We start from the raw sequence: 23,574 nt of genomic DNA, 5'->3' as shown, positions 1-23,574 counted from the left end.
GAAGAAACTATTGAGGCACCCTCCAGTAAAGAGCAGGTCTTGTCGTTTCGCCGTCTGTGTTTTACTAGGAATATGCTGCATATACAACTCGGATACAAATTCTTACAACTAGCGCCTAGAACACGTCTACTTCTGCGAAAGGACATGGGTTATCGATGGATATTATGGTTAATAAAAGGGCTCTGACGCACGCCCAGCCCAGATGTGGTTCTGTAAGTGGGTGCTGAATGCGTAACGTCTAAATCTTGTTGCTGTTGTTCGCATAGTTGTAGACCTGCTGGAAACCCTCACCATCATCGCCCTCGCCGTCGTCCGAGTCATCGGAATCGAATGTGTTGTCGGGGATATCGTAGAGACGAATGATCGGCTTGTTGGGATCCTTCATGATCAGATACTTGCCGTCCTTCTGCTTCATCACCAGGTCAATGATGCACCGGAGAACGCCCCAGGCATTGTCCATGCTCAAATTGATCTGGGTGGCGAACTCGTGCGGCTTGAACTGCTGCGTGCCCAGGATGACATGTCGCGAATGATCCCTCGGGTTGATACGCGACACATAGCCCAGCTTCAGCTGATCGGAGCCCGCAAGCACCGCCTGAACCGTCCACTTGGCCAGCTTGCAGGCATTGTTGCGCAGCTCATTGGCCAGCACGGCGCCGCGCTGTGTGTCCAACTTCTGGCGCCACTCAACGCCATTGGCCAGCTTGGAGTCCCACTCGTTGAGGGCCTTGATCGACATGAACTGTGGCTCGCCACTGGGCGTCTGCAGCACGCCGTCGTGTTCGCATCGCGCCACCAGAACCTACCACACAAATGGGTTGGAATTCGTTAGAGTAGTGATTCGATGAGTCGTGAATTTTTGCTTACAATATCGCTGCCGAGCTCCCACTTCTTGTAGCGATAGCCCACGCTGGCCACCTGGATGTCCTCGTCTTCGCTGATGAAGGGATTTGGCTCCTCGAATTTAAACTTGGCCTCCTGGTCGCCGGTCTTGAGCACCTGCTGGCTGAAGTTATGGTTGATGAAGGTGGCCTCGATGGCCAGGTTGCGGGGCGAGTTGCAAGAGCTGTCGTCGTCGGTTGGGGGCTCCACGCTGCTCTCGTTCACAGTCAGCAAATCGAATTCCGTATGATCACGCTTGTCCATGAAGATCTTGTCGCCAACCTTCTCGATGACAATGTCCCAGGAGTAGTTGGAGCGCGTCGAGCACATAATGGTCGCCAGAATAGCATCTGTGGCAAAGACATTGCCCACGGTCTTGGACAGACGACGAATAACCGGATCGTCGGTGGTGGTCACCGTGTGCACAATGCGATCGATCTTCTGCAGTGGTTTCTCGTTCTTCACATTGATGCGGTCATAGGTCTTGTCGTAGTACTCCAGGGTGCCGCAGGTGGCGATATCGACACCGTCCTTGATGTTGGGCAGCGATAGCTTGATAAGACGGGGGAAGTCCATCTCCTCAATGGAAGCCCAGTCGGCGCGCACGGCCACCGACGATTCGCGCATCTTCGGGGGCGGACCGCGATGACCAAACTTCTTGCCCATGCCGCGACGGGTATCACGAGCCTTCACATTCTTGCCGTTGAGCGTCGTCATGCCGTGGTGGTGGTGGTTGTTCAGGCCGCCGCGGGGATTGCGACCGCGACCACCGCGTCCGCGCATGTTGCGGAAGCGTCCGCGCTGGTGGGGCGGCTTCTGCACACGGGCCGTGTCGACCAGGTGGAAGGTGGTCTCGTCCTCCTCATGGTAGTACGAGTACTGGTTGCCAGTGCCAAAGCTGGAGGCGTACTTGTCTGAAAGAAACACAAAAACACAACACCGCTGTAACCTCTGCCACGACACACGTACATAACCTCACTTTGAGGGCGGACAAATGTGAGGAAATGCGAATTTCAGACGGCATCTGTATTGCACTTACTCTGGTACTTCTTGTCGTTGTTCGAGGTGCTCGTCCAGTCGCAGATCTTGCCCAGACGGTCGTTCTTGCTGAACGGCTGGTATGGTACATCCTTAAACGTGTCCGACAGCTCGCATGGTCCCCAGCCCCGCTCGTTGAACTGCACGGGCGGTTCCTCAAAGGACGTAAACTGCGCCGCGGTGTTTATGGTCTCGCTCATCGCACGCTTTTCACTGGCCTGTCTGTATATTTAATTGATTTTTTCCAATTTATCAATTGATATAAAATTGAAAAAACTTGTTTCGCGAATTACTCGAACGGTGTGACCGCGGGTTTGTAGCGCATGTGTGATATACGGTCTGACCCCAGAAAAATACCATAATAGCACGTCTCAGCTTAAAAATATACCGTAAATATACTGACGAATTCAAGTTCTATTATATATATTCCTCGCTTTTAATGTTCCGTCGAATATTACTTTCTAGATAGATCTCTCAGCCATGCCCACATAATTTTATGCGATTAATTAACATATTTTCTAAATGATTGCTTTATTTTAAACATTTGCTTTTATTGGATCTTGTCTAAAAAAAGGTTTTAGCAAAATAGGTAAAATAAAAAAAACGTAAGAAAACGTAAGAGAATTGCTCAATTTTGATATTCCGTTGAATAATGCTTACTAATAAATAAATAAATGGCGCCAAACAATTAATTGTGCGACAAGAATTCCATACACCCGAATAACGATTTATACGATCGAATTAGTTGATAGATTGGTAAGAGATTTTCTCAATAGTTTTTTTTATTAAAAATTACACACAGTTCTTTAGTTTCAAATGGTACATGAGCTCATATTGAGCACAGAAAACAATATCGAAATGATTAAGCAGACTGCTTTGTTCTTCTACGTTGTACACCTATGGAAGAGGAAAAATTAATCTTCCACATTCGGTATCCGATGCTCATATTTTATCTTACGTAATCCAGTGCTACGGCTGGAACGCCCTGGTGCTTCACCTCGGCCGTCTCCCTACCGTACTCGTTTAGTATATCATTCACACTACGAGATTTCCGGCACTCCTTGACGTCGCTCACATCGATGCTATAGTGTTCGGCACACTTGTCCAGTCTGTTCTTCTTTCCGCGCATCATGCAGGCAATCATTGTCATAGCTTCGGTGATGTTATGGTGCTGCAGTATGCAGCCATGCCAGGCATTCAAATCACACTCCTCGACGCCGTGCTGGCACACGACATTTCCTTCGTCATCCAGCTAAAATTATATGGGATTTAATGCTAAATTCAAATTCTGATGGACAGAGAACCACCCACATGTGCATTGCCGTAGGGTATTAGCTGGAGATCCGCGAATGGCAGTCGATCATTCAGAAGCATCGAGGGACCCAGTTGTGTGGTGACAAATGTCATGCAGTAGGGGCAAAGTGCCTCGTAGTACAGTGTTACGGCCAGTTTGTCACTCTCCTCTGTCTCTCGTGCATGATGACGCTGCAAAATTCACAATGTTCTTGTTTTAGATCGCTGTTGTCCCCTGAACTGGAGGGAGCAATGTCACTCACCCTCGCACTGGCCAGCGCCATAATGCACATCAGTAGACAGACAAAGACAAACGCCCTCATTGGGAAGATTGAGTTGATGATCTTTAAATCGTTCAGTCCCGCACAGCGCCAGCGACAGCTTGACACTGAAATAAAGTCCAAATTTTGTATGAGCCGCAATGTCGTAGTGTTTCCCACAAGGCGGCAGTGGCGTGGCTTGAATTCGCGACCAGAGGGTGCTTTCACTTCGCAGAGATTCGCCAATCCAATTTAGATGGTTCAATTTAGAATTATTGTGTTGAGTACATATACATAGTTTAAGTGTAGAAAAATATTGACAGATTTCTCTATTGATTTGAAAGATTTCTATCGCAGCGATGGGAGAAGGATCAATGGGTTCGATGGAATATCGATGAATCAGAAATGAAATATTTTTATTTTCATTGATTCACGTGGATCCTTCGCGCATATCCCAGACTTTTACTGATAAAGGACGCTGTCGTTCGACTGCTATTTATCTTAAGGATAATCAACGGATATGTGTATAAGGATCGTTCACGTGACTATCGATTAACAGGATCATATATGATTTTTGGTATCGGTCTGGTTCTTCACACAAGCAGTTAAAGTACCCATCCAGGTAGTTTTATTGCGGATTTCCGTACCATTTTGTTCCCCAGCCCTCTGGTAACCAGCGCCCCTGTCGGGGGTCTCTCAATCAACCTATGAGTGTAGGGGCCTGGGCTGTATATTGTATTTCCTCGAGACCCACCGCTGAGCGTGTGCCAGCCTGCGTCAGTGTCTGTCCGTCCAAAAAACAAAGGCCGAACAACACAGATTACGACAGCACTGCGCGCAATTACGCTGAAAATTGAGCAGCGGAACCATCACACTGGGGCTCTAATCTTATTTACAGCTGCGTCTGAGGCTAATCATAGGATCCCTATGCAAATGCGAACGATAAGATGATCCAATTTTAGCTTTTCACTGCCGTTTTGGGGCAGGCGGAGTCTCTGAGTCAGCGGGAAACCCAGCCAGCCAAACTGGTATCTCGGGTGTAATTATAATTTATTGGTTTTACCACATAATAAAACATTTGCATGCTCATCATAGTTAAATAGGATCTGGCTAGACGCAGGTGGGCAGCCTGATGTTGAACTTTCTCTCGTATTGACTGCAGAAATGACCCTCAAAGTTGTAGCGAATGCTGCTCTGCTCGTATGGCTCGAATACCTTAAGGGATTGAGACATCGATTCAAAGAAGAAGTCTGGAGGGAATCTACGAAGTAAACTTACATTCTCAAACACAATGGTGGGGACAAAGGACAGGCCCAACTTCAGAGTCTCCTTGCCGTAGGGAGCCAGGATCTCTGGGGTCTTGCGCGTTTGCTTGCATTTCCTCGCCGCACTCACGTCGAGACCCAGGTGATTGGAACACTTGTCCAGCTGGTTGCTATAGGCCCGCAGCATACAGTAGATCAGCTTGAAGGCCTCTTGAATCTCTAGTGTCTCCAGTATGCAGGCATGCAGCGCATTCAGTTCGCACTCCTCCCATCCGTGCTGGCAAAATACCTGCATCTCCTTAGTGGCAGTGTTGTTGTAGAACTGGAACGAGAACGACAGGGAATTAATAGTGATCAAACGTGATGAATACATAGCTCCAAATACTCACTCCCGCTTTACCGAAGGGGTACAGCTTCAGCTCAGTATATCGCCACCAATCGTTGTCCAGCAGTGCATCGTGGAGCCGTCGGCGGATGAAGTACACGCTATCCGGACACAGGGCCTCATAGTGGATGGCCACCAGTAGTTTCTGAGGCACTACTAGTGCTGTTTCAGTGGTGCTGGTGGATGTCACCACCGTCTCGTTGGACTGTGGCTGGCCATTTCCTCTCGCTATGGAGATGAGGAGCACTCCCAGTCCGCAGAATATGCTTAATTTATTGTTCATCGTCCGCTTCCGCACTTTGCAGTCTCACAAACCAAACACAAATGCTCTTCGTTGCTGATCCATTGTACATATTCGTCTCCATATATTCAGAACACGCACACGTATGATCCCCAACTATACAGACGTTATATACGGTACTACTCTAATATGTACAGCTGTTCTTGCTCTCCAGAGAACAACAATAGCTCTCCTTTCCTCTCTCTCTCTCTCTGTAAACATTATTTACTGCTATCTACATCAGATGTGGGGAGCACGCGGGACCCCAGACCTAACCCACTAAACTTTTGGACAGACACTAATTCACTAATCAGTGGACAATTTGAAAGGCAATGAAGGAAGAACTTATGTATGAATTTGGGCGAAATGTTAAAACAAACTTTTTTTCTCGTTGAGAGTTCCATAAGAATTTTGTTCTTCCGAATGTACACAATTTTCCCCGGCAGGAAACGTTTAAACAATTCGTATTTCACAAAACGTTACGCCCAATTTCAGCATTTAACAAATCCGATAAACAAATCCATCAAACAATTTTAGGAAATAATTTCAATCCGAACCATTACGTATAACCAGAGAGATACCTGGTACATTATGGATGTAGTTTTGCAGATTATGTTGATATATGTATGCAAATGATCCTCAAATAAATGGAGTGATTAAAAATAGCCATTCAGACATGAACATTCACTTCCCTTTAGACCTTTCATCGGCAGTCGCAGATTGGAACTCTGATGGCAAGCAATGGACTACAAACTGATTTCTTTTGGCATAATATGCTTAACTATATTTCTTATTGGCTCTGTAAGTATCGATTGCAAGTTTCTAATCGTAATAATACTTATACTTGATTATTGCAGGAGGCTCCGGCGGTTAAACTGACAAATGCCAAGTGCGAGTCCTACAATAAATCATGGGTCATCATGCATACGTGTCGCCTGAAGGCCCACTCTCGCAACAAAACAAGTTTGAATGTAAATCTCACGGTCTTAGAGCCAGCCTACAAAATCTCTCTCAAATTTAAATTTTGGAAGAGGGCGAATGGATACAAGCCTCTTCGACTTCCACTTGGATTGCTGCGAGTTTATGAGGAGACGCAACCACCCAGTAGCCAAGATGGTCTATAATCTGTTGAAGGATTCGTCCACAGTGAATCATTCATGTCCTTATATGGTACGGATTGAGCGTGTACATTATTCGATTCTCCAACATTTTAGGTTTTAATCGTAGGGTGTGCAGACGCTAAGGGATTTTCATCGCATTGAATTGCCCGTGGTACTGCCATCGGGGGAATATCTCCTTACGTTAATTTGGATGTTCGATGGCAAGCCGCAGTTTTCATCGAATATTTCTTTCACCTATTTGGAGGATCTGTGGACGAAAAACTGAAATAAGTGTCGGTATGGTCGACATTAATAAAGCTGTCCAACGTGAAAAACGCTCACCATTCTAAACTAAAGTTTAATTCATGAAAAGTTGAATTACAAACATTTGAAACTGTTCCCAATAAACTGAATTCCAATTTTCCTGACACCATATCCCAGTGAGAGCTGTTTATATCATCGTTAAGGATAATATTTTCACTTGTTTACTCACCGGAAAGAAGTTTCGCCAACGATTAAATATTCTTAAATATTAATTAAGTTGAGAACTGCATATGTTTTTTCGCTCAAACTGGTTAAATAAGCAAAGGGGAATTACGCATGGCTTAAAAATAAGTAACCTGACTGTCGCTATGGAGATGAGAAGCACTCCCAGTGCGCAGAATATACTTAATTTATTGTTCATCGTCCGCTTCCGCACTTTGCAGCCTCACAAACCAAACACAAATGCCCTTCGTTGCTGGTCCATTGTGCAATGTACATATGTATTCCCCTCCATAGTTACACGTACGATCCACCACTATGTACATGTACTTCTCTAGAGTTTGTACGAATTTTCCAGCTCTCCAGAGAACAACAGTAGCCCTCCCGCTCGCTCTATCTGCAAACATCATTTACCAGCTGTGGGGAGTTCCAGACCTAACCCACTGAACTACTACAATCCCCTAATCAGTGGACAATTTGGGTGACATGATTGCAAGCATGGACTGACTGTACGATTCCCAAAATCTCGCTTTCTCTCTCTCTCTTATTGGGGGGTAATTGTTTTGGCCCACAAATTTGTTGGTGCGTCAGTAATAAAATGTTTTCTAATAGAATTGTAAAACAACTTTCGTATTTATCTGAGAGTCCATTAATTACTATATGGAGGCATTTTATTAATGAAATAAACCATTAAAAAAGGAATTAAGCTATCGAATTGGCGCAGTTATACATACATTGTATATCTTCTCAAATGTATTTGCTTGTTCAAGACTCAATGATATCTCTCAAAGAACAAACACATAAAAACAAAGCCACATAAAGAACACATAAAGAAGTCTTTATTCCCAGCATCTATAAAACATTTTAAAATAAATATATTATATTTAAATTCATTTAAATGTATATGTTTTATATATGATGTGTATTTAGATCAAATATTGTCAGATTAATGTCAGTGAACTACAACTCGCGGTGCAAATATAGTGGCACAAATATTTAAACCTAAGTGTAACCATTAGATCCTTAAAGCTATTTTCTCTGAGAGTATCTGCATCTTATTTAATCAAACAAAAAAGATTTATAATCAATGTGCCAGAACACACAGAGAAACAGGCTGTCATCCATTATTATTATTAGCTTTTGGTGTATTTTACAATCTCTCTGAAGACTGCCCACAGCTATTAAATTTCCCTAGAAACCATAGAATTTCCGCTCAAGATTTCGTACTCTTTCGCAGCTCTTCGCAGAAATCAGCTGGAAAATGGGTTAATTGCGAATATTTTGGAGCTATCCGCTAAGTGTGTCACATTAACAATTCCGAAAAACTGAATTTTTCAGCAGCAAACAGAAAAAGGAGGAACAGAAAAAAGCGAACAAACATTTCAAAGCGTTACAAGTTCAGTGCACTGTCATGTCGCGTTGCTGCTAATTGACAGAGCGAGGCAAACGGCTCCATTTTGGTGGAGCGCTCCGCTCTGCTCCCCGGGTGGAGGCCGGTCCAAAACGGTTGTTGTTGTTTTTTTTTTCGGCTTGGATAACCTGTTGGCCACATATATAGTTGTAACTGTCGCATAGGCTTGGGGGCTTGCTCAACAACGGCCGGCGAGCGAGTGAGTGAGTGAGTGAATGCCATTGACCATCGGTCTGGAGTGGGACCTGGAGCTGGACCTGGTCTGGACATGGTCTGGAGGTACGGTACTGGATGGGATGCGGTGCGATGGCATGGGGTAGTTGAGCAATTTCAATTTCTAACTAATTTTCTGTGGCTCTTAATTGCCACGTAAATGTTTGGGATTGTTGCCAGCAGCGTTTATGGGCACGTCATCATAGAGCGTGTTTCATGGTCAAGGTTTGCACGCAAGAATGCCTTCAAAGTCCGCAGCACCCGCAGCCCCCGCAGCACCCCCTCTGTTACCAGTATTTATAATTGTGTGGCTGACCATAACCACAGCAGGTGGCCAGCAGTCTCCAACCATCCAGGATGGATCCACCAACCGGTAGAGAAAGAGAGATGAAAAAAAGTGACAGTATTTCATGAAGCGCCTCGTAGATTTCCGCACAATAATTGGCATCGTCTGCCCAGCTAGCAAATACCAACTGGCACTGGTACTGGTACTGGCACTGGCACTGGAAGCCACCAAATTCGAACGTGTTGCAGTTGCAGTTAACCCAAATTGCCTTTCCGCTGACCAGTACATAGATCACTCTGCAGAGTTACTCAGAGTTCCTACAGCCTCCGGGCCCATCCCACGAATACCGTTTATCTCTGGTCTCTCAATCTGCGCCTCGGAATCAGAATTGGACTCGTTGGAGTCTCTGTTCCAATTTCTGGAGTCGTTTATTGTGCTTTTTCTCGGTCTTCTAATTTGCATTTACAAAAGTTTGTCGCTTTGTTTGCCGCAAACTGCAGAAATGACTCTTTTCTGACCGTAACAGTAGGGTATCATTAGATCATTTAAAAGTTGAGCAATGATCAAATGATTATATAGTGAATTATACATTTTTGTAATCTTCTTTTCTAGGAAATTATTAAAACCAGAGCTCAAAGAGTCTTGTTTTTTATCTAAGGAGAGATAAGGAACACCTAGAACTATGAGCGGTTCGACATATGTACCTTTGGGATGAGCGAGAGAACATCGCGCACATTCTCTTCTTAGCGTTGGATTCTTATATATAGTGCATAAGTTTTGAAAATAAAACAGTTCGAATTTATAACTCAACTCATTAGCATCTATAGCTTTTATCTTTTCATTAAGAGTATCCGAAGTTTCGACTCGATAAAGTCAAACTTTTCTGCCGTATTTTCTAGAGGTTTTGGGTCTTTTTTTTTTGGTTGCAGTTTTTCTACCATCGCCTGTTCTTGTTGCAACATTTCGAGCTGGAAATTTTCAACCGCAAGCCAATGAAGCCACGTTACTTGTGTCTTATTGCTGTTTTTTCTTCTTTTTGCGGTTGATCTTGTTTAGTTGCCGAAAACGCATTCAGCCAGAGCCGTTAACCCTTGTGTGAGGTGAACATTTTATGGCGACTTGTTGAAGAAACAAGAAATTACAAGACTAAACTCTTAAAGGTGAAGAATTTATAAATATTTTGTACGTCTTACAATAGAAAGGCAATGATGAAAGGGTTATTTTGTGGGAAATACTTCAAAAAACAATCCTTTACCTAAGAGTGCAATTTGAATTTTATTCTTCCGAAAGAGTACAATATTTCCGATCCGAAAAAGTAAAGAAGAGATTCGCATATCACTAAAGATAGCAAAAGATGACTTAGATATCCAATATATCTTTTTGGGGAATTATGCTCTTAATTATTGCTTATTTCCTCCAGCAAAAATCGTTTCTCTATCGCCATCCAAATGTGGCATCTGTTCCACAATAAATTTAATTTCATTAAGCAGCAATGAAATGAGTCACAATCGTCACAGAATCTATAATTTCTTGACAAAGTATCCTGCTAATATCTGCCATGTTCTTTTTTATAAAATTTTTTTCTTTCCGGAAAGAAGTCTAACCTAAGATTCACTTCTTATTTAGTAATTAATTAAAGAGCTGCAGTTATTTTTTTCGCTTAAACCGGTTAAACAGCCGTCGGGGTATTACGCATGGCTTAAAAATAATTAAACGAACTTTCTCTTGAATGAGTTGCCAATGTTTGTATTATAAGAACAACTGATTCATTCTGAGAGAGTAGCGGAGGGTCCCTTTCCACCATTGGGGCATGCGGCAGTGTTAAGGCCGGCTTTCAGTGCCTTTCAGCTTTCCGAAAGAGAGGCCTTAGTGGGTCACGGTGGACCAGTTTGCAGTTTCGGCCAGTTTTGGGGCAGGAAGAAATTTCTTTTCGTTTCGTTGCATATCATTTGCGACTCTTTCTCCTTTTCTCTCCGCCTTTCTCCCAGTCTCTCTCTGTAGTTTTCTGCCTGAATTGAGAATTTCCAAAGTTGTACAAATTGATATCCGCTATGCGCTACAAGCGGTCAAGGCATCACAGCCTAAGCTCCATTGGATGCGTTCTGTCCACGTCTGGGGAACGTGTCTGGACATATAATTGAGATACCCCCCAGTCCCCGTCCCTTGTGACGAGTCGAAGCTGATTTCTTATGCAAATTATGAGTGGAAATGCCTGATTTCCGCCGCCCCATTAGCATTGTCAATTCTCCCTGCCACAAAAAGACTTCTTCCCTGCCACATTACTATTACTCGTAGTAGCATAATCCGACAACTGCCGCAGCCCAGCTGCGATTGCCTCATCGTTACACATTTCTCGGGTATTACATGATGATATCCATCAGCGTCTGGTTTGCTTTAGTGCTCTCCGCTCTGCTCTGCTCTGCTCTGCTGTGCTCCACTCTACTATGTGGCTCCTCCTTGGGTTTGTCTTGTCTCTGGCTTGCGTGCAAAAGTATTATAAAAAGCAGAGGGGGGGCATGGCGAAATCGAATGCCAGATGCTCTGTTTGTAATGAGATACATTTCGAGATAGTTTCCATGAGATTAGTGGCTGTATAAACTCGGTTCAAGCTGCTAGTTGAACGAATTAGCAATTGTTTAAGGTTCTTCGAGAGTTGTTTCGGGCTGCAGAGATTTGAATGAATAAGGAAAGATATTTAGGTATCCCCAGTACTCGGATTATCTTACCTTCAACTTGCCCCTGCAGATCTTTCATACTGAATTTGCATTTTTAGTGCCCTCTCAATTTGTTCTTTAATTTAGTACTTGTTCCATTAGTCACCTTTACACCCTACTGTATAGTTTTATGGTAATTATTACTTGGATCTGGTGATCAACATGCCCCACCATACCTTAGAGTATCGTCTATAAAGAGCTTTGCCGCACATGCAACCGGGCATGGGGCATACACAGATAAATGACGCCACAGACACAGTCGCGAATGCCGAAAATGCATTTTCCCAAGCAACTGCAGGCAAATAAATCTCATAGTTTTCCGAAACTAAACACAGAGGCAGTGTTGTCAACTTTGACATTCCAGATTGTTGTCCGATTGAAAGATTCATAAAGAATTTCACAAAAACCAAAAGAGAAAAACCTTTTGCACTGCTCCAATTTGGCGAATGTGTATCTCTATCTGTGGAGGATGATGTCAGACAGAGAAGGATAGAGGAAGAATTATTATCTAGTATCTTTTACCCTTTTTCGCGTTTATCTAGACCAAGTGTCGACAGATGAGTCCGAGTCCGAGGGCCGGCTCGCTGGGAGGTAAAAACGGGTTCTCATCGTGCTTGGATGGTGCGGTAAAGTTCCATTTCCACTTACGAGGCGAAAAGAATGCTTTATGGCACCTGGTAATTGAGTGCAATAGCCGGGCAAAAGGTGAGCTGGAAAGGCAAGGCGAGTGATTGCTTTAAAAACAGTTAGTTCCGATGCCAATAACCTCAAAGAAAATAAATGGAAATTATACCAAAATGAGTAGAGGAGTAAAATTCATTGCAATGGCCTTGCAGAAGGTGCGGCTAATGATCTCACTTCAAACAGTTAGTTAGTTCCGATGCCAATAGCCGCATAGCCAAATGACTCAAGGCCCACCAAAGTGTGGAGTTGTGTTGGTTCCTCGTAAATCTTAGCCGCTGTCCAGATAGAATAACAAAGATAGCATAGTGATACACGTATCCGGGCTGGGACGACACCTTCTAAACTGGGTGGACTTACGTAGCTCCCAAGATAAAGCGATTCAGTCAGGGGAAAGATACTTGATACTGCGGTGATATTTATTTATAATTGTCATATAATTGTGGCATGCCCACAGAAACCACCCAAAATAACACTTGACTCAAAATTGGGGGCACAGCAGACGCAGACGCAGGCCGAGCCATGTAGGGCAAACCCAGCACGGCCCGACAGCTGGCCGGGCTTTAATTGGATTGGAAACTAGAAGGAATACCTACATAGATACAAAAAGCGTGGATGGAAAAGCAAATAACAAATAGAAAACTCTACCCAGTTCTGTCTTTTCCATTCGTTCGCAGAGATCTCGGATCTGAGATGGATGTCAGATGGCACAGATAGTAGCACTCTGCATAGGTGCAAAGCGGAAACAGTAAGCGAGTAATTTACGGCTCGGAAAACTTCCTTTTGGCCCCCTTGCTGTTGGGCTGTTGCGCCGTTGGGTCGTTGGGCAACAAGTGGCCAAGAACAAGACGACGGCAGCAATCAGCGCATCAGCAACACTTCAACACGTCAACCTCTAATCACATTAGCACAGTGGCCAACAAATTGCCATTAGAATGAGTGTGCGCGATGGCCCCGGGGGCCCATAATTATGCGACCCATGCAAATGGCCATTGTTTCGGCCCAGCGCGGAGAGACTCCGGAGGCATTCTCTGTCAGGGATCAGAGGTGTTCACAGCCCACAACCCACAGCCTCTTGTGCTGCCAATGGGGCATTGCACAAGATTTATGACGCCTCCGACTCCGGGGTGCTCATCTCAGTTTCCGTTAACCATAGCTTTGGCTTTCAATCTGGGTCTAGGTCGTCGGTCGTTGCCTGTCAGACTGATGGCTCTGCGGCCACATTCAGTGTTCAGTCAACTAGAAATTCTTTGCCATCTATTTCTGTTGCCTTTTGCGGTTTGTGTGTCGCCCATAGACTCTTGTAAATGTGTGCATAGATTCGTTTATATATAGTATACAAGTACTTTTATTTTTTGGGCCCAGCGTGCCATTAACGCTAGAGCCAATTACAATTTGTCTGCCAAGTTGAGGGAGGAGGAGGACTCCACTGAAAGAAGACTCAATTCGACGAAACGGAACATACCCTCATCGAGGTGGATCTCTATATCAGGAAGAGACAAGTGAATCCAGGATATAATGGGAAGTAGGAAGATTGAATAGGGGCATGAAGAAAAAGGAAAAAGACTTTCTATAAAGTGGAATGAATCAAAGTATAGATAATCCTAAGATCATTGGATGAAGGAGGAAACGATTCTAAGAAGTAATTTCCCTTTTTTTGTGCTATTTTAGCTACCACTAAAAACAAGCAGTTTTGATCATCCGCGTTTTCAATGGATTATCTGGCGTGTTGCATTCAAGTAACGTTACCCTTCTTCCCTTTAGGGTATACCAATTGTGGGATCCAAAATTGACTGAAATTTGGGGACGTACTCTTTGGCGTGCCCTGGGCCGTTTGATCTCTCTTTTTGCGTCTCTTTTTGGCCGCCCTCTGCGAGTGCAACAGGGTCGATGTCGGCGTTGGTGTCTGCCACATTCGAAACTCGTTTCCGTCTACCTTGGCTTTGTTTCTACTTCTAAGTCGAATGCAATTACCAGACAGCTTGTATTTTGGATTTGAAAGCGTTTTAATGTAAGCTCATTAATACGGCGGCGGCACCCACTACCTGTCGCCCACCGCAGCCCCCTGCTGAGAGCACAAGCAAAAGCAAAAGCTAAAAGTGAGAGCAAGCTTTTTATAGGCAATTGATGGCTCTCTTGGGTCTGTTTACATTTTATAACGTAATCAGCTGTTTTAGCTTAGTGAGAGCATCTAGCACTGCCAGTGAGAGCGGAGACCGAGAGAGAGAGAGAATGAGAGTAAGAGCATTGAATGAGAGAGAGGATGGGAGATGTGTAAATTGTACAGTTAAATGAGAGCAGAGCAGAGCAGAGCTAAGGCCTGGTCAGTCCCAGAGCTTGTCAATTGATTGACACAATAAAAACAATAACAACAACAACAACAAGAAGGCAGTGTGCAATGTGCCATCACGTAGAAACGTCGTAAAGCAACAACTACTGAAGGAATTTTACGGGTTAACTGTATGTGTGCGTGTTTGTTGCTGCCTCTGCCTCTGCCACTGCCACTGCCACTGCCGCTCTGGCAGAGGTACGCTGGTGCTGTTGGGGCTCCGCTGTTGGGGTCTCCCGTCAGTTGTTATCGGAACGTTGCCGCTGTCTCGTTGGAGCTTTAGACGGACGCGGACGCGCACGACTGTGTCTTTTACTTTTTGGTGGGTTTGCTGCTTGGCTGCTTTTACCTCGCTGCCTGCTGCCTGCTGCCTGCTGCTCTCGCGCGCGCGCTCACACTCTCTCCTCTGCACTGCGGAGCTCCCACGCGCGCTTCTTCCTCTCTCTCTTTCTGTCTTTTGACATCACGATGGGCAGAATAAATCGTTATAGTTTTTGCCTTTTTGATTTGCATACAGAAATAATTTCAATAAAACCCACAATAATCACTGAAATAATCTCCGTCGTTGTGTAGTGCATAAATAGAAAAGAAAAAGGAAAAGCCAAACCAAAAGGAAAACCCCAAAGCGACAGTGGTGCAACATCGAGAAGCTTTATTTATATATAGAAATCTGGTGTCTGTGCGGTTCTACGAGTGTGCTTCCCGTAGAGTGTTCGTCTGTGTGTGCCTCAAGTTCATGGTGTTTGTTTGGCTGTCAAAATAACAACAAAACTATCAAAAGTTTACTGAAAATAAATTATACGCTGGCTTTTGCCAGCCTCTGGAAAGATCTCACAGTCAGGTGTCTGCTTATCACAAAACCCAGCCCCACTATGCCCCAGTGTCTCTCGATGCTAGTTCTACAGCGCGCCAAACATGGGATACAGATACAGATACATGTCGAACAAGCACAAAACAGATATAAACAACAGTTCGTTGCCGTTTGATTGCACTGTTGTTCAATTTGTGTATCGGTGTGTACATCGCTATCGTCGGCAGGAATCAGCAGCGGCATCAGAAACAGCGGCAGCTCTGATAACATCCCACTGATAAGCCATCTAATACCTCTCACTCTCTCTGTAGCTCTCTCTCTACCTCTCTACCTCTCTCTGTGTCTGTCTCTATCTCCCGTTACTTTGTTGGGCGTCAGGTTTTCGGTTTATCAGCGCTTTGCCGGCGACCTTTAGCTATCATCAAATCGGTTTTTTTGCGACGTTTCATATGCCTTCCTCCCAGTCGCAGCCCTAGTCGCAGTCGCAGTTCAAGTCCCACTTCCATCCGAGACCCCCACCTCCCCATAGATCCCATTTCGCGCTGGGAAAATCGCCTCTGTCGAGTGACTTTATCAAATATGCAAAAGCCGCTGTAATTATCATGCAAAAAACGACGCAGCGCAGCGCGAGTGCATATACACAATATAATTGCCGTCAACAAAATACTATCGTTTATATCATACTTATATGTATTTAATTATAATTGCATTTAATTTCAAGCGGAAATAAATCAGAGAGAAAATCCCCCCCCGCCAACACACAAAACAAAACCCAATTAAACAATTATGAAATCAAAAGGTTATAACTGAAATAAAACTGAAATTATACAAAAATTTCCATAAAATCTTCCGTACAGCGACGACCGGAGAGTGGGTAAGTTTTCCCCCCATACAATTCCACTAATTAATTAAGTGATTTTACGGCTCAATTGTCCATTATTGGAAGCTCCAGCTCAGGTTGCTTCTGAAAAATACGAGAAGTAAACAATCGTATCCGTAACCCCGGAGCCAAGGATACAAGGATACAAGGGTCTAAGGGTCCGAGGGCCCCCCGTGAGGAGCTCCTCACGCCGCACGTAGAAAATCAATAAGCTTTGACTTTTGCCTTACTCCTGCCGCTTCCTGAACTTGCCGACATTTTTCATTAGCAACAGCTGATTGCACAAGCTGCTCCCACATCGCACCACCCCCTGCCACCCCCTGCCACAGCCGCCTCCTGCCGACAGCGGCAGCAGCAGCAGCACTAGCCCCACCTTCCTTCATTCGGCAAACGCTTAACCTTGGCGCGCCTTTTTCCACAGTAAACACAGCGTTAAGGGGACACGGGGCTGCATGTATCAGGTGGGGTAATCATTATCTCTTAGTTATTCGCAACACTTACCAAAATATTGCTTTGTGAAGCAAAACAATCCCCCCGTTTTCATTGGAATCCATGTGACAGGGGCTGTCTTCGGCTGTCTTTGATATGAGATGGGCTAGTGCATATTTTATCACACAGTAAACACACCTTAAAGGGGAAGATTAGTGCATTCAAATCATTGTTAAACTGCAAGGAAGTGTGAACCTTTCAAATGCATTCTAAATGTGTAAAGTATATACAGATATGAGTAAGATCTAGTCAATTTTCTGCTTTCCAGCCCTTTGAACAGACCTGTTAGGCAATCGGGGAAATAAAAACTCACTCTACTGAGAATTGACTGTGTAAAGCACCTCTAACCACATTTAACAAGCCTATTAAAGTGGTAATTAATTTCTGAAGCTAATATTAAACATGACCTGGTGGGCTTTTCCCTTATTGATCTTTTTAGGAGACATTTCCATTAAATGTAATTTTCAAAAACACAAAACTTCCTTGGTTTTCGGTAGAGAAATATACAAAAATAAAACTAATTGGGTATTTTCCATGCAACAAAAAGAGATACGTGAAACTTCGATTGGGAAACTATACCCCGTTTGATTGATACCTTTTCGTATTGGGAGCATTCACTGTACTATCAAAGGTGGTGTGTGTGTGTGTGGGAGTGGCAGTGGCAGTGGTTGGGGATGTCATTTCCCTCTCCGTCTGTTGCATTGCATGCTCAAGTTGTTTGTTGCTGTTTTTGTCTTGGCTTCCTGGCGCCTCATTAGTTTGCCTCCCAGACAGTTGGGGATTGTTTGCCAACGAACGTCACATCCACGAGATACTTGTGCGAGCACTCATCAGTCGCGCGCCCCGCACTTTAGATTGCATTTGCCACTCCATCATGTCAATCAAAGTTGAAGTCCCCCGCCCAGAGTGCAGCAGATAGGAAGTTCAATCGTCAAACCAGGCCAAATGGAGGAACGAAAGGAAACGCTTCTGTGCTTCAATAACAAACCCCCAAACCCAATCGGAAATATAATCAGCGCTATTCTATTGCTTGTTTTGACAGTTGAAGGACATGCGCATCCCAGGGATGTCTCTCTCCTCCTCGCTCTCTCAGCTGCACACTCTCTCATTTCCGTTTCTCTCGCACTCCGAAAGCTCCACCACGTGACAGTTTTCCCGCTCAGCTGTCATCCAGCTGTACTTGGACTTTCATTAAAATTCCCACAGGCGCCATAAAACACACACAAAAAGCTGCCACCAAACGAAAGCTCTCCTACACATCCTAAAGCTCTGCAGGTCTTCTACTCCAAGCTGCTACTTTGGCCACTTGTTGATGTCATTTTTGAGTTTCTGATTCTTTAGAAAGTTTCTGATTTTTTACAGCTAAGAATTTATGCAAATTACTCGAATGCTCAAAAAAAAGCTACAAGCCATAACACGATTTCGTGTTTCTTCTGACTAAAATCTCAGATCAGAACCCAAAAAGTGCTGTCATTAAAGGGGTTTCCAAGCATATCATTTGTTGAATTTTCCTCTTTGTTGAATACCGCCGCGGCTTTACTTTCGCTCTGCGCCCAGTCGCTGGTGAATCGCATTCTAAAGTGAAAGGAAGTTGAAGCTGAAGCCGGGAGATGCTTTCTAAACGATGGCTCCACTCCAAGAGGAGGAGCGCACTGCCATTCACAACCGGAATTGTAGATACATTCATATATGGCACAGTCAGTAGTGGCACCCACGAACGACCCACAACCAGACATAATAACATTCTATTTCAATTAGTGTAAAAACTGACCTATGCCATTTTTCAGTACCACTTTTCGCTCTCCTCTCCTCTTCTCTCCACCTCTCCATGGCTGAAACATTAATCAGCACGTTTCCAGATCGCTTATTGTTTATACGAGAGTACTATTCCATGCACAACTTCACGCCCGCCAAATGTCTATCCGCAGTGCCGGGCCGCGCCGTGCCGCCTGCGGCGTCGGGGCAGACCCCCAAAAGCAAACACAAACCGAACGCAAAGACAATTTGCCCATAAATATTTTACGAATACGAGTACATTGTATTTCTGTATCGTTTCTCTGCCGCATTGTTGCGGATTTCGATTTCAATTCCACTCATCGAGTTTCTGTCGTTTCCCTAATGGTTTTTTAATACGGCATCCGAAAAAAAAACACGAAACAAAACAAACAACTGCTGAATATTATGGTTTTTCATTATTTGTAAACGTGCACGAGGCTGGTCGTGATCGTGTGGGAAATGTGGATTCTGTTACGCCCTTTGATTCGGCCCCACTGCTCTGATGAATGGAAAGGAATGGTAGAGAATGGCATGGTATGATTGGGGGAATATGATATCGCTAATACGATAATAATTGCCCGAAACTAAAAGGTTTTAAGCGAATAAACTCAAATGAAAGTTGGAAAATACATATTTGATAGCAGATATATGAAGACGACATCTTTTATTAGGTTCGTAGAGGCGGAAAAAGAGGCTCCAGAAATCCATAAAGACGGCTTACCCATTCCCCAGTCCGATGAGAATTATTTTTGGTAAATTTTTACTTAAAGATATCGAAGAACGCTCTCATATTAATGAATATGGGAACTCGGATTTCTTATCTATTTCTTGATTTTCAGAGGCGTGTTCTCAAGGTGTCCAGAGAAAAAAAAACTGCAATCGGTCTTTTTTATTTTTATATATTTTCAATCATTTTAATTTGACAAAAATTGGCTATGAGATTTGACATACATACATATGTATGGAATAGTGTAATTGTTGCATGACAATTTGAGTGCATGTTTCGGTAAATTAGACCATTAAACTGACCTTTAACCGATCAATTTTGAACTAGTTTTCAGTTGCATTTATTTTTAGAGCTTTGTCACTTTGATGCCAGTATTTCCGGCATTATTCCACGAATTAATATGGTTGATGGCTTTCTTTATTGGTGTAATTCCATTATCTGTTCGTTTTTAAGGCCAATAAATAATATTGGATCACGCAATGCCTTCATCATATTTCAACGTTTTGCGGGGGATCTGTCGTGATATATCAAAACTTTGGATCAATCACATTTAATGTTATTTGCCAGCCATTTAATTGTATTCAATTTTGATGAGTTGTTGGCCAGCAGTTTCGTGGATGTAACGGGAGCGAGAGCGGTAACCTATCGCTGCATTGTTAACGGCACGCCATATAGTAATATTTAAATGCCGTCAAAAGTGTCTGATACGCACACACACACACACACACACACACACACACACTCTTATTATGGGCCATGCATCACGCGAATTATTAAATATTTATTGGACGTCAAATGTGTATTTCAGGCGTCGCCTGATGGCCATTTTACAGTTAGTCTTGACCCACCCACCGACCGGTTTATTGGCCAGTTTTTTTTAAGCATTCATCAACGGCTGCTCGTTCGTGCGATTATTTACGAGTATTTCCTACTAGTTTTTTGCGGATCAATTCTGTTTGACAAACTTTTTAATTTACACAAAAAAAACAGAAATGCCATCCCGCATGGTGCTTATTATACAACAAGCAGTAAATAAACTTAAAAAATAACATTAACCTGAACGCGGGGCCATAAAAATTGCTTAAATCGTTAAAAAAATGTGGTTTGTTTTTTCGTTTTACTTTTCAGAGGCGGAGGCAGCGGCAGCGGCCCTCCTCTCGGATTACATTTAATAATCGCTTTTTGTCATGAAAAATGAATAATTGTTTATTTTATTTATTGTATGCATATATATTTTAATGGGTTTTTTATGGCAACGCAAAGCAAAAGACTGAAGTTTCTATAAAGAAAAGAAGAAAGTTTTGTGTTTGTTTTGGCTTGGTTTTTTTGTCTTTCTTTCTTTGAATTTGCTTCCAGGAGCTTTGCCCAGATGGCGCTAAGTGAGCTTTAAACTTGCTTAGAAACTTGAGCTGAATCCTTTGGAAAGCTCACCTGTAGGATTCCGAAAATATGTAAGTTGCACAATCCAAGGTCTGCCATGGAGAAAAACAACATCAACAACAGAACAGGCAACAAAGTTCAATTGATGGGGCATTTCCAGAAAGAATTTAAAAATACTTGGTGGAGATAACACCACACAAAAATGAATTTTGATAAGACATGTTCGCCTAGAAGTGCTGGAAATTCTTGAGTTTAAAGATTCCAAACAATAATTTGGAAGCATTCGAAAATTATATATTTGAAGGCCTTGCAAGGAAAAAATATCTTAGGAAGAGTTATAGTATTCTCGTCGAATGGAGTTTGTTGAGAAGTTTTAAGCATCTCTTCTACTTATTTCCCCATAAACGAACGGCCACATTCGCATGAAACACTCAGCGCCCGTTTGCCAACAAGCCCTTTGGGATTTCAAGCAACGAAAATATCTAAAATACTACAAGCCACTAATCATCCATGTGAATGAGTTATTGAATTTGAATCAGCCATAGAGACACGAGGATATATGTAAATGCATTACAAAACTCTCACAGATGTCACGTTTGGGTCTCTCTATACAACTATAGAGATTTATCTACAACCGAAAGAGAGACCCTTATTGTTTCGAACCCCCACATCACCCCACCAGGAGTGTGTATCCCCGTAAGTATCCATGTGTATTGTATGGGAAATACATCGCGTGGGTCCAAAACGTGCACGGCACAAACAATCACCAATCACCAGCCACAACACTCGTACCCGTACTCGTCGTAGTTCCTATAAACAAACAACAAAATAAAATAAACTAAAAAAAAAAATCAAGCACCGCCAAACATTCGGTGCAATGCAACTGAAAACAAAAATAAAAATAGTAAAACAAAAAAATCAAATTAAATTGTGAGTTTCACAAATGTCACGTTTTATGCAATATTCGTTTCGTTTTGTTTTGTTTCGAGTTTAATTTTAACTTTTTTCCAAAATAAATGTAGCTTTCGTTTTAATAACAAATTGCAGCAGCAGCAGCAGCAGCAACAAATAAAACCGATTGCTGCTTAAAAAATTCGCTGCGGAAAAAATCTGTTTACGGAGGCAGCAGGAAATTCAATTTTTGTCAATGTTTTCAAAAAGTCAGCGCAAAATTCGATGCGAAATAAATGTCGCGACATCGAAAATGAGAGGCAACAAAAAGATTATTCAGGAAAAAAAACAGCGAAAAAAATACGCGAGAAATAATGCAAATAAAATGTAAGCCGCAGAGGAACGTGCGATCGCGGCTTTGCATTGAATTTCGAATGAGGCTCTGGCCAGAGCAATGGAAAGCTGCTAAAAAAATACATAAGCCTTGGATGCAACGGGAAGGAGTAGTGTTGGATAGGTGGGCGAAGTGTTGGAAAGCCCAGTTATGGTCTTATGGAGAGAAGGCTAAAAGAGGATAAACATAAGTACGAAGGAGAATGGGATGAGATTCAGACTTGTCTACAGATGAAAAGTTCTTGAGGAGTGAGCTTTGAGAGCCTAAAAAATGGTGACCAGTGTTGCGAAACATGAGCTAGGAGGAAATATTTGGTCGCAAGGAGATACCGAAAAAGGTCTTTATAAATGCTAAAGATGGGGCACATGGAAAAGGCATACATAACGGTACAAATCATTAAAGCAGTAACAGTAGTAGCTTTAAGGAGTCCACCAGTGTTGGTAAAACACACTCAAAGAATAACTAAAAAGTTGTTCTGTTAAGTATTTAAAAGTGACTTCCGATTCGATCACAGTTTACGAGTAATCCCTAAAACGCCTCCTCCTCCGCTTTTACTGTTCCGAAATAAGTATCTTTCCCATTCCAAACGACCTCTTAATGAAGATCAACTTCATTAACCTTACAAACCACATTATCTATAATTCAATAATTTTTGATTTGCTACTTAAAACAAAAACCAAAGGAGTGGACTTCCCCGTAGCCTGGGCTCTAAACAAACCCGTTTTCTTCTTTGTTTAAGCAGTTTTGTGCTGTACCTTTTTTATGGAGGCACGTAGCGGAGTGTAGAGTTCAAGTAAAAATAAATAAAAAAAAAGCTGAAATAAAAATATGTGTGTCAATGAAATTTTCGTGCATTTAAACTGCAATTGCCGGCTGCCTCGTAAAATATCGGAGACGGACAGAAGTCTCAGTCTGAAGTTGTTGCCCCTCATTTGAGTGATTTACGAACTTGTTTGATTTGGCAGAGCATTTCTCATACGATCCATCGCGCCCATTAACTTGGCTTGGAGCTGCGGCAAGAGAGTATCTTTTTGTAATAATTGGTTTGTTCGTTTTGGCCAGACATAATTATGCGAGAAATACAGAAACCCAAACAAGTTTAACTTGTCGCAGATCCATTTGATTGAGCCCCAAGTGGAGTGCCTTATTCTTCTGCTGCTGTTCCCCTCCCCAAAACGGTGTTGAATATTTCAAATACCTCCCTCTCCCTCTGTATTTGTAGGATTATTATTCAGAGCATGATGCGTGTGGGGTTCGTTCTTGACAAGCAGGAAGCCGCCAGCACATGCCACACGAGTGCCTTCGAGCGTTTGTTTGAGAGATGCCACCTATTTTGTATGCCTGGACTGTTGTCAATGGCTGCAGTTACTGGTTATATCATAGCTACAGCTCGTAGTACTCGTAGTCCTAGTCCCAGAGTAGTGCCAGCAAAGATTTATGTCTGTCTTTGATGGCCGACGCGTCGGTTATGAAATGCACTGCGGGTATAGAAGAGGAAAGGGGAAACGTTCTGGCAATTGTTATAAAATTCTTAGAATCATTTGAATAATACCACAAATAATACCACTTCTTGTGGGAGGATAGAACTTTCTACTGTTTTAATCTG

The 23,574-nt window shown here is 43.1% G+C and overlaps 4 protein-coding genes and 1 pseudogene across 4 annotated transcripts in view; 2 read left to right on the top strand and 3 right to left on the bottom strand.

Annotated features, from left to right (window-relative positions):
- Positions 1-42: 42 nt before the first annotated feature.
- LOC108155634 (eukaryotic translation initiation factor 3 subunit D-1) lies at positions 43-2,244 on the bottom strand. The gene is made up of 3 exons (XM_017286571.2): positions 1,922-2,244; positions 868-1,796; positions 43-802 (listed from the first exon to the last, which is right to left on the bottom strand). The coding sequence occupies exons 1-3, from the start codon at positions 2,118-2,120 to the stop codon at positions 239-241; spliced, it is 1,692 nt and encodes a 563-aa protein (XP_017142060.1). The 5' UTR covers positions 2,121-2,244; the 3' UTR covers positions 43-238.
- Positions 2,245-2,540: 296 nt separating this feature from the next.
- On the top strand, positions 2,541-6,938 carry LOC117187247 (annotated as a pseudogene).
- LOC108157175 (GILT-like protein 2) lies at positions 2,662-3,814 on the bottom strand. The gene is made up of 4 exons (XM_017289097.2): positions 3,477-3,814; positions 3,232-3,405; positions 2,879-3,172; positions 2,662-2,817 (listed from the first exon to the last, which is right to left on the bottom strand). The coding sequence occupies exons 1-4, from the start codon at positions 3,534-3,536 to the stop codon at positions 2,713-2,715; spliced, it is 633 nt and encodes a 210-aa protein (XP_017144586.1). The 5' UTR covers positions 3,537-3,814; the 3' UTR covers positions 2,662-2,712.
- On the bottom strand, positions 4,505-5,465 carry LOC108157174 (GILT-like protein 3). Its single transcript, XM_017289096.2, has 3 exons — positions 5,128-5,465; positions 4,752-5,060; positions 4,505-4,688 (listed from the first exon to the last, which is right to left on the bottom strand). The coding sequence occupies exons 1-3, from the start codon at positions 5,404-5,406 to the stop codon at positions 4,584-4,586; spliced, it is 693 nt and encodes a 230-aa protein (XP_017144585.1). The 5' UTR covers positions 5,407-5,465; the 3' UTR covers positions 4,505-4,583.
- A 7,903-nt stretch (positions 6,939-14,841) lies between the features above and the next one.
- LOC108156685 (extracellular serine/threonine protein CG31145) overlaps positions 14,842-23,574 on the top strand; it is a 74,438-nt gene continuing 65,705 nt past the window's right edge. Inside the window, exons 1-2 of the mRNA XM_017288324.2 lie at positions 14,842-14,942; positions 16,153-16,305. The gene's annotated coding sequence lies outside the window, so the exon portion shown is untranslated. The remainder of the gene's footprint in view (positions 14,943-16,152; positions 16,306-23,574) is intronic.

Source organism: Drosophila miranda, chromosome 2 (genome assembly GCF_003369915.1).
Source record: "Drosophila miranda strain MSH22 chromosome 2, D.miranda_PacBio2.1, whole genome shotgun sequence".
NCBI lineage: Eukaryota > Metazoa > Arthropoda > Insecta > Diptera > Drosophilidae > Drosophila > Drosophila miranda.
The sequence above is the reverse complement of the archived record's forward strand: the minus strand, read 5'-3'. Positions and strand labels throughout refer to the sequence as shown.